Source organism: Macaca mulatta, chromosome 17 (genome assembly GCF_049350105.2).
Source record: "Macaca mulatta isolate MMU2019108-1 chromosome 17, T2T-MMU8v2.0, whole genome shotgun sequence".
Lineage (NCBI taxonomy): Eukaryota > Metazoa > Chordata > Mammalia > Primates > Cercopithecidae > Macaca > Macaca mulatta.
Genome location: NC_133422.1, coordinates 67,681,138 through 67,694,076, shown reverse-complemented (window position 1 = coordinate 67,694,076; position 12,939 = coordinate 67,681,138). Strand labels below are relative to the sequence as shown.

Sequence of the window (12,939 nt, the reverse complement as noted above, 5' to 3'; positions counted from 1 at the left end):
AATGTTAAATTATCTAAAGTTTTCATTTTCTGTGTGGGTTTTATATCATTATGTACATGCTATTCATATGATAGCACATGCATACATAATCTGTAAATATGAATACATAAAGACATATTGCTGAGTATGTACTGAAGTTTTTTCCCAATGAAGATTTGTATCAAAAAGTTTGGAGACCACTGGTCTAGGTCAGCTTTGTCCAATGGAAATATAATGCAAGCCACACATGTAATTTAAAATTTTCTAGTAGCCACATTAATAAACAGTGCAAAGCCCTTACCTCATATGATACCAAAAAATTAACTAAAATGGATCAAAGACCTAAATACAGACGATAAAACTATAAACTTTTAGAAGAAAACATATGAGTAAATCTTCGCAAACTTAGATTTAGCAAAGGTTTCTCAGGGCAGCAAAAGCATAACTAATAAAAAAATTGGATGAACTGGACTGCATCAAAATTTAAAAATTCTGGGCTTCAAAATGCACCATTAAGAAAGTAAAAATATCTTAACAATTTTAGTTTTGTCACGAAAAAGAAAAAAGGGCTGGGTACGGTGACTCACGCCTATAATCCCAGCACTTTGGGAGGCCGAGGTGGGCAGATCACTTGAGGTCAGGAGTTTGAGACCAGCCTGGCCAACATGGTGAAACCCCGTCTCTACTAAAAATACAAAAATTAGCTGGGCGTGGTGGCAGGTGCCTGTAATCCCAGCTACTCGGGAGGCTGAGGCAGGAGAATCGCTTGAACCCGGGAGGCGGAGCTTGCAGTGAGCTGAAATCGTGCCACTGCACTCCAGCCTGGGCAACAGAGTGAGACTCTGTCGCAAAAAAACAAAACAAAACAAAACAAAAAAACAAAAGAGAGAAAGAAAAAAGGAAAAAAGACAGTGAAAAGACAATCTGCAGAATGGAAGAAAAAATTTCTTATCACATATCAGTTAAGAAACGTGAATCCAGAAAATATAAAAAACTGTTACCGTTCAACAATAAATACCTGGCACAAAGGAGGTATTTAGAAATTATCTATTGAATGAATGAACGTTCACTCCTACCTCCTGTTTCTTCATAATCCAACCAATATGGAGCATTGTCGATCTTTGGAAGTTTTGCTAACTTTATAAACATAAAATCCTGCTTTAAATTAAATTTCTTTATTTGTGAGGTGAAGCATTGTCTCGTATGTTTGTCAGACATCTGTATTTTTTACATAGGGAACTGATGTCTATATCCTTTTCCCATCTGCTTTCAAATCTGACCTTCATGGTTAGTTTTACTCTATCTCTAAATTATTTAAAAATATCAAGGCCCTCTATAATCTCACTGGAACCAACCTTATTTGCCATTGATGTCTACTCTACTTAATGTCTCAGAAATATGTTTTCTGTGTTCCTTTCACTGCCTTTTTGTTGGTCCTCCAGTCTGAAGATTTTCTTTAAAGGCTCCCTTTGAGTTCCACTTCCTCCATTTCTGACTGTGCCAGCCTTTACTGATCTCTATTCCTCTGACTGACACAGCCTAGCCCAACATATGATATGGTACTAAAGTTTATATATTCTTTCATGTATGTTAATCATTTCTCCCTAAACAGATGCAACTCATAAAATGACAGGAGTCTTATCCCCTGTGGTATCTAACTATAGAGCTGATCAGAGTGGGTACTTAATAAATCTTCTCCTCCTTTTTTTTTTTTGGCAGGGTCTCACTCTATTGCCCAGGCTAGAGTGCAGTGGTGCAAACATGGCTACTGCAGCCTTGACCTCCTGGGCTCAAGTGACCCAGCTCAGCCTCCCACATAGCTGGGACCACAGGGGCATTAGGATGATTGGCTCATTTTTAAAATTTCTGTAGAGGCTGTGTCTCACATTGTTACCCAGTCTCCAACTCCTGGGTTCGGGTGATCCTCCCACCTCAGCCTCCTACCGTGCTGGGATTATAGGCGTAAGACATGTGCACAGCCATAAGTACCTCTTGACTGATTTTGTTTTAAGTGCATTTTGTTCAAATGAACACATTGTTAGAAACCATATTCTGAGGTTGCAGCACCTCAACATTAAGGTACACCTATTGCTAATAATGGGCAATTAAAGAAAAACAATAAAATACAACTAATGCTCAATATTAAGCATTGAACTAGCAATTAAAAAGTGCATAAAGTTAATAAGAAGGCAAACGTCTTAGATACCAATTCACCACTTCTATATTCAACCTTCTAAAACTTTAAGTGGGCATATTGCTTTGGTGAGTGATTTGGTGCTATAGGTGGATCCTCTTTAGAAGTCTGGGATCTTACAAGTGGGAAGAAACAAGAGTGTTTAAATGAAATTCAAAACAAGACAGATGAAGAACTGCTTAACTACAGCCGAGTTTACGCCTCCTCAACACAATGAACATACAATGAAAACAAGTCCTAAGATCTTTATCTTTTTAAATTTTTTGAGTCAGAGTTTTGCTCTTGTCACCCAGGCTGGAGTGCAATGGCATGACCTGGGCTCACTGCAACCTCTGCCTCCTGGGTTCAAGCAATTCTCCTGCCTCAGCCTCCAGAGTAGCTGGGATTACAGGCACCCATCACCATGCCAGCTAATTTTTGTCTTTTTAGCAGAGATGGGGTTTCGCCATGTTGGCCAGGCTGGTCTTGAACTCCTGACCTCAGGTGATTCACCTGCCTCAGTATCCCTAAGTGCTGGGATTATAGGCGTGAGCCACCATGCCTGGCCCCGCTAAGATCTTTAAGAAGAATAACTATGAATAAGTCAGGAAAAATGACTCTTGCTAAAGGCTATTTTTTTTGGTGTAGAATGTACTGAATTTCTCAAGAAAGCAATGCTTTTATAAGCTATCTATTGGGACACTTAAGTAGGTACCATACTTCTTTGTAATTATTAATACATTAATTGCCATATGATTTTCACTTATACCAAGATTAAGTTTGATATCATCTAGAAACTAACATCATCAGTATATTGGTTGTATACCTAAATATTAAACAAAAATTTCACCTGTTTCTTGGTCAAATTAGTATTCCCTAAGGGTTACCTTTTAGCTCTCTTAGCACTTCTTGATGCCAAATATAGGTTATTGGTCTTGGCTCTGTCCATGGTAGTCTGTATTTCTGATTACTACATACAATTTCCTAACATTTTCAGCTTAGCCAATGTGGACATGCCGAGTTTTGTTTATATCTGAGATATCGAAGCACAATGGAGGACTGATTCTCTGTTCTGGGTTCTTCATATTGGAATGGTGTCTTACTATTACCAAATCTCCAAATGAACAAGAATATGTGAGGCATGATTATTAGTTATTTGATCTTTCTCAGTTTCAGTAGATCAGAGTTCTATCTCTACTAGCACGGCATGGAAGATGGTTGTAAAGAAGGGGACATGTGCCAGAAGGATCCCACTTTCAAAAAGCTTAAGGTTGGTCCTTATACTACCTGCTCAGCTGGAAATGACTGAGGACTAAATAGTGATCTCATGCTGATTATCTGTAGTTATATGAGACTTTCTCTAGTTTCTTCTATAGGCTTACACTTCCAAATTTGTCAGGAATAGAATAGCAGCAACTTTTTAAAGAACTATTCCTAAAGCCATCCCAAATGAAATGAGTACAACTTTTCCCAAGGACAAAAATGAGAACTCATATATATGAGAATAAAGGAAAGGAAAACATGTTTATCATACATAAAATTTTGTTAGTTTCCTCTGCTTTATTTTTTTTTATTATGAAGCTCAGTAAACTGAAAGTTTTAACTTAAAGCTTTTTATAAAACTAGAGAAACTATAGTATGCAGTAAATCTTACAATTTGAAAGGTTTAAGAACATCAGAACAGTCTCCACATTCAGATTAGCCAAAACACAGAGGCATATACAAAGACCACGTTAGTGCCTGGGTGTTACCATTTAGTGTGGCAGGTTAAAGGGCATAACCAAAACATGTAACCAGAAAATCTTGTTCACTATTTTCAAAACAATCCCAACAGAAAGGAAAACATTACTTCAGATTTTCAAGTTTAGTCAAGGAGAGCCCATTTTATTTTAATGTACTTTAATTGTATAAGCTCTTGTAACTTTCTATAATTGTGTCCCAGAAAGAGTTTTAAAAAAATTGGCTGGGTATGGTGACTCAAGCCTGTAATTCCAGAACTTTTGGAGGCTGAGGTGGGATGATTGCTTGAGGCCAGGAGTTCAAGAACAGCCTGGGCAACACAGCAAGACCCTGTCTCTACAAAAAATAAAAAATAAAAAAATTAGCTAGGTACAGGGTGCCCAGCTACTCAGGAGGGCAGAAAAAAGAATCGCTTCAGCCCAGGAGTTTGAGATAAGAGTGAGCTATGATGGCACCACTGCATTCCAACCTGGGTAACAGAGTGAGACTCTTAAAAACGGACTAATATTAAAGAAAGTTTCATGTTTGAGGGGTATCCCTACTAATTATTTCAAGAGGCTTCTGTACAATTTTAAAACAATATTGTCTTACATGAAAACTCAAATTGTGCCTAGTAAAAGATTTCAGAACCCTGGCTTTTCGTCTAAAATTAACTATGTAATTTACTTTAAGAACACATCAAGGTGTAACAACCTAGCACTTACTGAAGATCTACTCTGTCAGGCACTTCAAATCCATTTCTCATTTTTAATTTTGTGGTACTGCCTGGGTTGCAATCGGCAACTAATGATAATTTTCAGTAACTATACAATTTATTAACGAAAATATAGCACTCAAAAACAGAAGTCCTAAAAATTAATGTTTTGGATAACCATTAAAAATGACCTTTCTGAAGAATACACAATGACATAAGAAAATGTTTAGAATGGAACTCTATGATAATAAATTAAACTATTAAATTACAAGCAATAATATCCTAAATAAGTAAGAAAGTATATAAATCTGTGTGCATTTCCGAGTGGTTATTTTGGATGGTAAGATTACCAGTAGTTTTCCAATTTTATAAAATAAACATGGGTGGGCATGGTGGCTCATGCCTGTAATCCTTGTACTTTGGGAGGCTGAGGTGGGCCGATTGCCTGAGTTTAGGAGTTTGAGATCACTTGAGACCAGCCTGGGCAACACAGTGAAACCCTGTCTCTACTAAAATACAAACAATTAGCCAGGCGTGGTGGTGTGCGCCTGTAGTCCCAGCTACTTGGGAGGCTGAGGCAGGAGAATTGCTTGAACCTGGGAGGTGGAGGTTGTAGTGAACCAAGATCATGCCACTGCACTCCAGCCTGGGTGACAGAGTGAGCGAGACTCCAACTTCAAAAAAATAAAAATAAAATAAAATAAAATAAACATTACTGTTATAACAAATCAGAAACCTCCTTTCAATTAAATGTTACCCTAAAATATCTAATTCTGGTTGTTCAATATATAAGATTTTAAACCAAATTTAGTATGAATGGAATCTATTGTGTAGTAGTTGGAAAATAAGTTCTTTTGAAACTTTAATACATTTTGGTGTAGGCTGATGTACAATGAAAACTTTATTTTGCATATATTTCATTTACTATTCTGACTGAGTTGTTTTATCATTCACCTTAAGTTTCCATTGATTTTTTTCGTTTCTTTTTTTGAGAGATGGGAGTCTCTCTATGTTGCCCAGACTGGAGTGCAGTGGCTAGTCACAGGTGCAATTACAGTGTACTACAGCTTCAAACTGCTAGTCTTGAGTGATCCTTCTGCCTCAGGCTTCCCAGAGCTGGGATTACAGGTGCATGCCAGCACGTCTGGCTCCAATCCTTTAATTTCAAATGTGAAGGATTAAATATAATATAATTCTCTCAAAGGTTATAATGCTTTTATCTTAAATAAACATAAAAAGAGCACAAAGCCACTGCCTTCTTCACAAATATCCATTATGATCTCAAATGTGGACTTTGCAAACTTCAGAAATGTGTCAGACCCTAACCTGGGATCTTTAGTGCCACTGATCAATTTTGTGCATACAGTAAGCACTCAATAAAAGTTGTTGAATGCATGAAGGAATGCATAAATGTTCTCTTTGGATATCTAGCCTTACTTTCCCGTCATTCAGCTTAGATGACCTGAGAGGCACTTCCTCAAAATAACCCTCTGGCTCACCATGAGAAGAATGCCTGGCACCAGCTGGCAGGAGATATTAATAGCATGCCCATTAGGCACATGTTCAAGGCACATAGATAGCTCAGTGATAGAATCTTTAGGATATTTGGACAGTTAACATTATTTCGAGTATGAATCAGTTGTGGTTCCTTAAATCCTCACTTTAAATATTAAAAACCAACCTCTATTTTAAAAAATTCTTAAAAAAACAGTAAGGTGCAACAGCAATAATAGCTTGCAATTTTGAAAAAACTCAGTATTTGGGGCTAAGAAAAGTGAACTTCTAACAGTAGAATTCTTTTCTTTTATTCTTTTTGGAGACAAGGTCTCACTCTGCTATCTAAGCTGAAGTGTAGGGGGACAATCACGGTTCACTGCTGCCTCGACCTCCTGGGCTCAGGTAATCCTCTCACCTCAGCCTCCTGAGTAGGATAGCTGGGACTACAGGCACGTGTCCCCAGGCCCGGCTAAGTTTTGTATTTTTTGTAGAGATGGGGTTTCACTATGTTGCCCAGGCTGTTCTCAAACTCCTGGACTTAAGCAATCTGCCTATATTGGCCTCCCAAAGTGTTGGGAATACAGGTGTGAGTCACTGCACCCAGCCCCATTTATTCTTGTAACGAAGATTCTTTTGAAGGATTCAGAAGCCAAAATAGAGAAGAGAATGTGACCTTTCCCTTTAAATTTCAAGTTTTAGTATTTTACCTATCATTTACCACTGATAAGTTTCTAACCCACAAAACTATGTTCTATTCTTCCTTAGGCAACATTGGACCAAGAAACAGATATGCTGAAAATTACAAAATACCCTAGGTTACCTGTTGTGACTTTTGGAGGAAATGGGAATGGGACTGATTTTTTAAAAAATAATACATAATTCTGAAATATCTGAATCCTCACCAGACAGAATTAAACATTCCAGCTACAAATTGATACTTTCTATTAGTCTAGCCTTGATCAAAATTTGGCATATATTTAGTTTAACTGGTGAGAGCCATAAGTTCTAAGCATGGCTTAGAACTAACTTTCTTTTCTTGTTTTCTATAAAGTGGTCTTTATATCCTACATCACTTTATTTTTTTTCATTTACCACTATATTAATGAGGTTACATCATTTTAGATAGCCACACAGACGTTCTATTTTCTGAGTCATTTTCTTAGTGTATAATTAGTCATTTTCTTAGTGTCTCTAAATGTCTAAATCAGTTCACACAAGAAAAGCAACTTTGAATTCTCAAATGCTCTGATGAAGAAACAATTTTACTAGGTATCCTGCACTGAGCTAGATAGAGAAAGTGATAAATAAACAAGAGTAAGATGTAGCTGGCAGGGCGTGGTAGCTCATGCCTGTAATCCCAGCACTTTGGGAGGCCAAGGCGGGTGGATCACTTGAGGTCAGGAGTTTGAGACCAGCCTGGCTAATATGGTGAAATCCTGTCTTTACTAAAAATACAAAAATTAGCCAGGCATGGCGACACACGCCTATAGTCCCAGCTACTTGGGAGTCTAAGACAGGAGAATTGCTTGAACCCGGGAGGTGGAAGTTGCAGCGAGCTGAGATCGTGCCACTACACTCTAGCCTGGGAGACACAGTGAGACTCTGTCTCAAACAAACAAACAAACAAACAAACAAACAAACAAAACAACAAAAAAAAGATGTAGTTGCCAGACCAGGCGTGGTGAATCACTCCTGTGTTTCCAGCACTTTAGAAGGCGGAGGCAGTTGGATCACTTGAGGCCAAGGCCAGGAGTTCAAGACCAGCCTGGCCAACATGGTGAAACCCCGTTTCTAATAAAAATACAAAAATTAGCAGGGTGTGGTGGTGCATGCCTGTAGTCCCAGCTACTTGGGAGACTGAGGCAGGAGAATTGCTTGAACCCGGGAGGTGGAGGTTGCAGTGAGCTGAGACTGTATTACTATAATCCAGGCCTGGGTGACAGAGTGAGACTCTGTCTCAAAAAAATAAAAATAAAAAAATAAAAATAAAAAAAGTAGCTGCTGACCTTGAAGAACTTTCCATCTAGATAGGTAAATTATACAGGAAATGATAGCTAATGAGATAAGAGAAATGCTCTACTGTGTGGTACAGAGAAAACAGATGTTTTATAGGCAGAGAAATAGGTATATCCACTGCATTTTGGGTAGAGAGGCAAATAAGGCTGGAGAGGTAGAGCTACATTATGGAGGAGCTTGGAAGTCTGAAAGAAATATTTAGATTTGATGGATTTGATGTGGTAGTGAATGGGGCAGTGAGATGTTTTTGCAAAGTAGGATAAATTTTGGTGCAAGAGAGGAGTTAAGAATAAAAATCAGGCAGGTCAACTGGAAACCCGATTAATGTAGGTACAATTTTCTGTTAGTGTACAGTTGTCTGTTGCTATCCACGGGATTACTGGTTCCAGTGTACACTCCCCACCTCCTGTGGATACCAAAATCCATGAGTGCTCAAGTCCCTTACATACAATTGGTATAATATTTGCATATAACCTATGTATATCCTCCCATATACTTTAAATCACCTCTAGATTACTTATCATACCTAACAAAATGTAAATGCTATGTGAATAACTGTATTGTGTTACAGAATAATGACATGAAAAAAAGTCTGCGCATGTTCAGCATAGATGCAATCATCCATTCTTTTCTCAAATATTTTTGATCAGCGGTTGATTGAATTCACACATGTGAAACCCATGGATATAGAGGGCTGATTGTACTTTTAAGCAGTATCTCACAAGATAACTAGTGGATCTTCCAAATATTCTCCTGGTTTTCATAAAGCCTTTTATAGTTTCAATCACAATATATGTATTAACTCCCCTTATCACTCTCCCTAACGTGTATGTCAAGGAATGTAGGCAGGTGAATAAAAATGAGAGAAAGCAAAAAGAAGCATAATTAATTTTAATCTGAATATTGTTGATACAAAGCATTTGTAGCTCATCTGAAATTAATGTGAAAATAAAAATGAGGTCCTCATCATCAAATCTAATTCTACAGAAATTCTTATGTACACTTCTATTCTACAAACCATTAAATTTATTTAAATATCTATGAAATACATGATTATTACTGTTTTATTTTGTGAGAAATTTAATATTTATGCAGAGTAAGAATAAAGGACTTTGTCACTGAACTCAGCACATTATCAGAAAGCACAAATGTAATTACATTCAGCTTGAGTAGAAAAATAAAATAAATATATATTGATTTTACCTTTGCTTTAGTCGTCTTTTGGCTGTTGTGGGAACATTAGCACCATAGCCATAGGAAAAAAGAACCCTTTCAGCCTCATCTTCATTTTCAACTGGAAAATATTAAAGTATATAATGTGAGATAACTTAATTTTTCCTTTAAAAACATGGCAGAAATGAAAATAAAAGAGGTTATAATAAATTAAGGAGCATAAAAACATTAGAAAGGGCTAATATGTAATCTTAAACAGCCCATTTGTAAGTAGAAGCATATTTCTTAAAGTATATCCTTGCTTGAATTTGCTCCATTTATTTTTGCAATGTATAAGGGATTGCATCATATCACATTAGGTTTTCTTGTTAAATAGTATAATAATACATATATTATTCTGAAGGACTCAAAGGCTTTTTGCATGAAATATACTATATAATATAACAAATAATGATAACATATCAAAGTCATCAATTCTGTTCTTGATAAATGATTTTTAAATTAGGACAAATATTATTTTATCAGAACAACTTTATTTTAATTTGCAACAATAAAATTATGTACTTATGTAGGTTACTCTATTAAAAACTGTGCAGCTCTAAGCATGTATTGATGGCCTTACTCTTTTTTAAATGTAAAAAAATTCTGTGAAAATAATTTACTTTTAAATTCTGCTATTGTCATGCCACTTCCCAAAAGGAATTTTAACAAGTTAACATCTTCTGGCTAAAAAACTTGAAATGCAATGACATTTTACTGCAAGTTGGGATTAAAAAATATATATATATACACACATATTTTTTTTTGAGATGGAGTTTTGCTCTTGTTGCCCAGGCTGGAGTGTAATGGTGTTATTTCTGCTCACGGCGACCTCTGCCTCCCAGGTTCAAGTGATTCTCCTGCCTCAGCCTCCCCAGTAGCTGGGATTACAGGTGCCCACCACCAAGCCTGGCTAATTTTTTTTGGTATTTTTAGTAGAGACAGGGTTTCACCATGTTGGCCAGGCTGGTCTCAAACTCCCGACCTCAGGTGATCTGCCCGCCCTCAGGTGATCTGCCCGCCTCAGCCTCCCAAAGTGCTGGGATTACAGGTGTGAGCCACCACACTCTACCAAAAAATATTTCATCATCAAAAAAACCCCCCAAAACACCAAAAAAAAATTTCATCAAAGGCTATAGTTTTAACAGCTCAAGTAAAAGCAGTCAATGACATACAAAAACTTTTATAATATTATTTATCAGCAACCATTATTTTAATGTTAAAAAGATAAACCACTTTCAGGAATATTTCAGAATTAAAACAAAGCCACATATTTTACAACCATAATGATGTTTCATCATCTGCATGCCTATCAATGTAATACACATACATTTGTTGATTGGCCCTTCTGTAGTAAAGATTTTAGAAACATTCATTAACTGTTTTCTTTTAATTTTGTACCTATCTTTCATGGTGAATCAGGATTAGCTTTCTGAGGAAGAATTACTAGTTGGGACACATGGAAGAGATGATACACGCCATTACCAATACTATGATCAGCTATCAGATAAGTCCAGATCCAAGATGAGTTCTCCAAATCAGCTCTACTAGAACTAGAGCTAATATTTAGATATGTAACTGACTCTTGTCTCTCCTTAATAGTTCTAAATTCAGAGGGCAGAAGGGTAAATTTAGTTTACATCTCAAAAACCCGTAAGTTAGATATTAATGGACATGCTAAATGTGAGTAATACTTAATGGATTAATAAATCATGGGATAACTATTCTAGCAGGGATTAATTACAAAAACAATGTATTATACAACTTGGTCAATGCTACTAAAGAGATCTGAACAACACTATTAAAGAGATCTGAACAACATGTCTTAGAAGCAGAGCACAGAGCAACTGCATCTGAGTGCCACTATTTCCCATGCTACAAGGTATAGGGTAGATATGGGGAGACTGAGATTCAGTGAAGGAATAGGAGAGAAGTCCATGTGCAGAAGCAGACTTGTAAGATATGTGAAGTTTTAGTAATTGTGAGGAAAGTGGTTGAATTTGGTCTGGAGAACGGTGGTAGTAGAAAGGCAGACTAAGTTCCAACAGTGAATGGAACTAAAGTCTTGTTTGTTAGGCTGAGTAGTCTGGATTTTATTCTAACATCAATAAGAAACTATAATACAAGAAGGTGGCATGACCAATTGATTTTTGTTGTTGATTCAGATATCATTTTAAAAATTCCAATAATGGGGAAGAGGATGGCTTAGAATACTGGCACAGAGAATTCCTAACAAATTATAATACCAGTTGAGATCTAGTCCATAATAGCAGTGAAGAAAAGAACTTGGATTCTAGACAACTGAGCAGGTGTGAGTGAGATGAGGCACTCTAGTTTGAATGAAGGAGGAATAAAGGTTGATAAAAGCTAGTAGGATGATTAGATAAAAGTTTACTAACAGATCAAAAATACAGTTGGTCGTCCTTTAGTATCCCTGGGGGATTGGTTCCAGGAACTCTGAGAATACCAAAATCCACAGATGATTAAGTCCCTTATATAAAATGGCATATATCTGCATATAACATATCTACACCTTCACATACACTTTAAACCTTGCCTGCATCACTTATAATACCTACCACATTGTACATGCTATATATATAGTTATACTGTATTTTAAAAAATGTATTATTTTTTATTACTTTTTCCCCAATATTTTCAATCCACAGGTGATAAAATCTGAGATGTGAAAGCTGCTAATACAGAGAGCAACTGCACAGAAAAATTAGGAAGTTTCAGGGAAGAAAGAGGAAACGCAAATAATGTTAATTTTTCAGCTGTGCATGGTGGCTCATACCTATAAACCCAGTGTTTTGGGAGGCCAACGCAGGAGGATCGCTTGAGGCCAGAAGTTTGAGATCACTTTGGGCAACATAGTGAGACCGTGTCTCTACAAAAAATAATTAGCTGGGCACGATGGCATGTGTCTGTAGTCCCAGCTACTTGGAAGGATGAGGCAGGGGGATCACTTGAACCCAGGAGTTTGCGACTGCAGTGAGCTACGATTGTACCACTGCACTCCAGACTGGGCAACACAGTGAGCCCCTGTCTCTAACTATAGAAATTACTAGCCTATTGATAGTAACTGAAGTTGTGGAAAGGGATAAGATTATCGAGAAAGTAGTTAAGTGATGGAAAATAAACAAAGGCAGGTGATTCAAGAAGCAAAGAGAAGGGAGTTCTGAGAAATTTGACAAATGCCTAGTGGAGGTTATAAGTATGATGAGGATGCGTAGCAGGTAACTGAATTTAACAACTAGAAATCTAGGGTTTTGTTTTGTTTTGTTTTTTTTCTAATTTGAGTTTATTTAGCTTTTAGGCAATACTTGTACTTTTAACAACTTGATGAAATCTTTGAAAACTAAACTCAAATATCCAAATAATACTTATTTGATTACAGAAAGCAATACAGGTATCAATAAGATACTTTAATTTGCTATGGTTACACCTTAATAAATGAAGCCTAATCACCTTCATGTCGGCTGAAATTACCTGAATTAAATGGCAAGCCTTTGAAAATTGTATACAATGTAGTACTAAAACAAGTCTGTGCTCACTTGTTTGAAATTTTAGTTAATTGATAAGTATTCATTAAAAGGATAAGGTGTATTTTAATTTCCAATGTGAA

At 36.7% G+C, this 12,939-nt stretch overlaps 1 protein-coding gene across 9 annotated transcripts in view; it reads right to left on the bottom strand.

Moving 5' to 3' along the window:
• Nucleotides 1–12,939, bottom strand: part of PIBF1 (progesterone immunomodulatory binding factor 1) — a 278,245-nt gene that overhangs the window by 127,029 nt on the left and 138,277 nt on the right. For all 9 annotated transcript variants that reach the window (XR_003724327.2, XM_077974341.1, XM_077974345.1 and 6 more), the window contains exon 13: nucleotides 9,303–9,393. Coding sequence is in view for 8 of the 9 variants with exons in the window: in XM_077974341.1 (XP_077830467.1) it covers nucleotides 9,303–9,393 (91 nt within the window). In the remaining variant the exon portion in view is untranslated. The remainder of the gene's footprint in view (nucleotides 1–9,302; nucleotides 9,394–12,939) is intronic.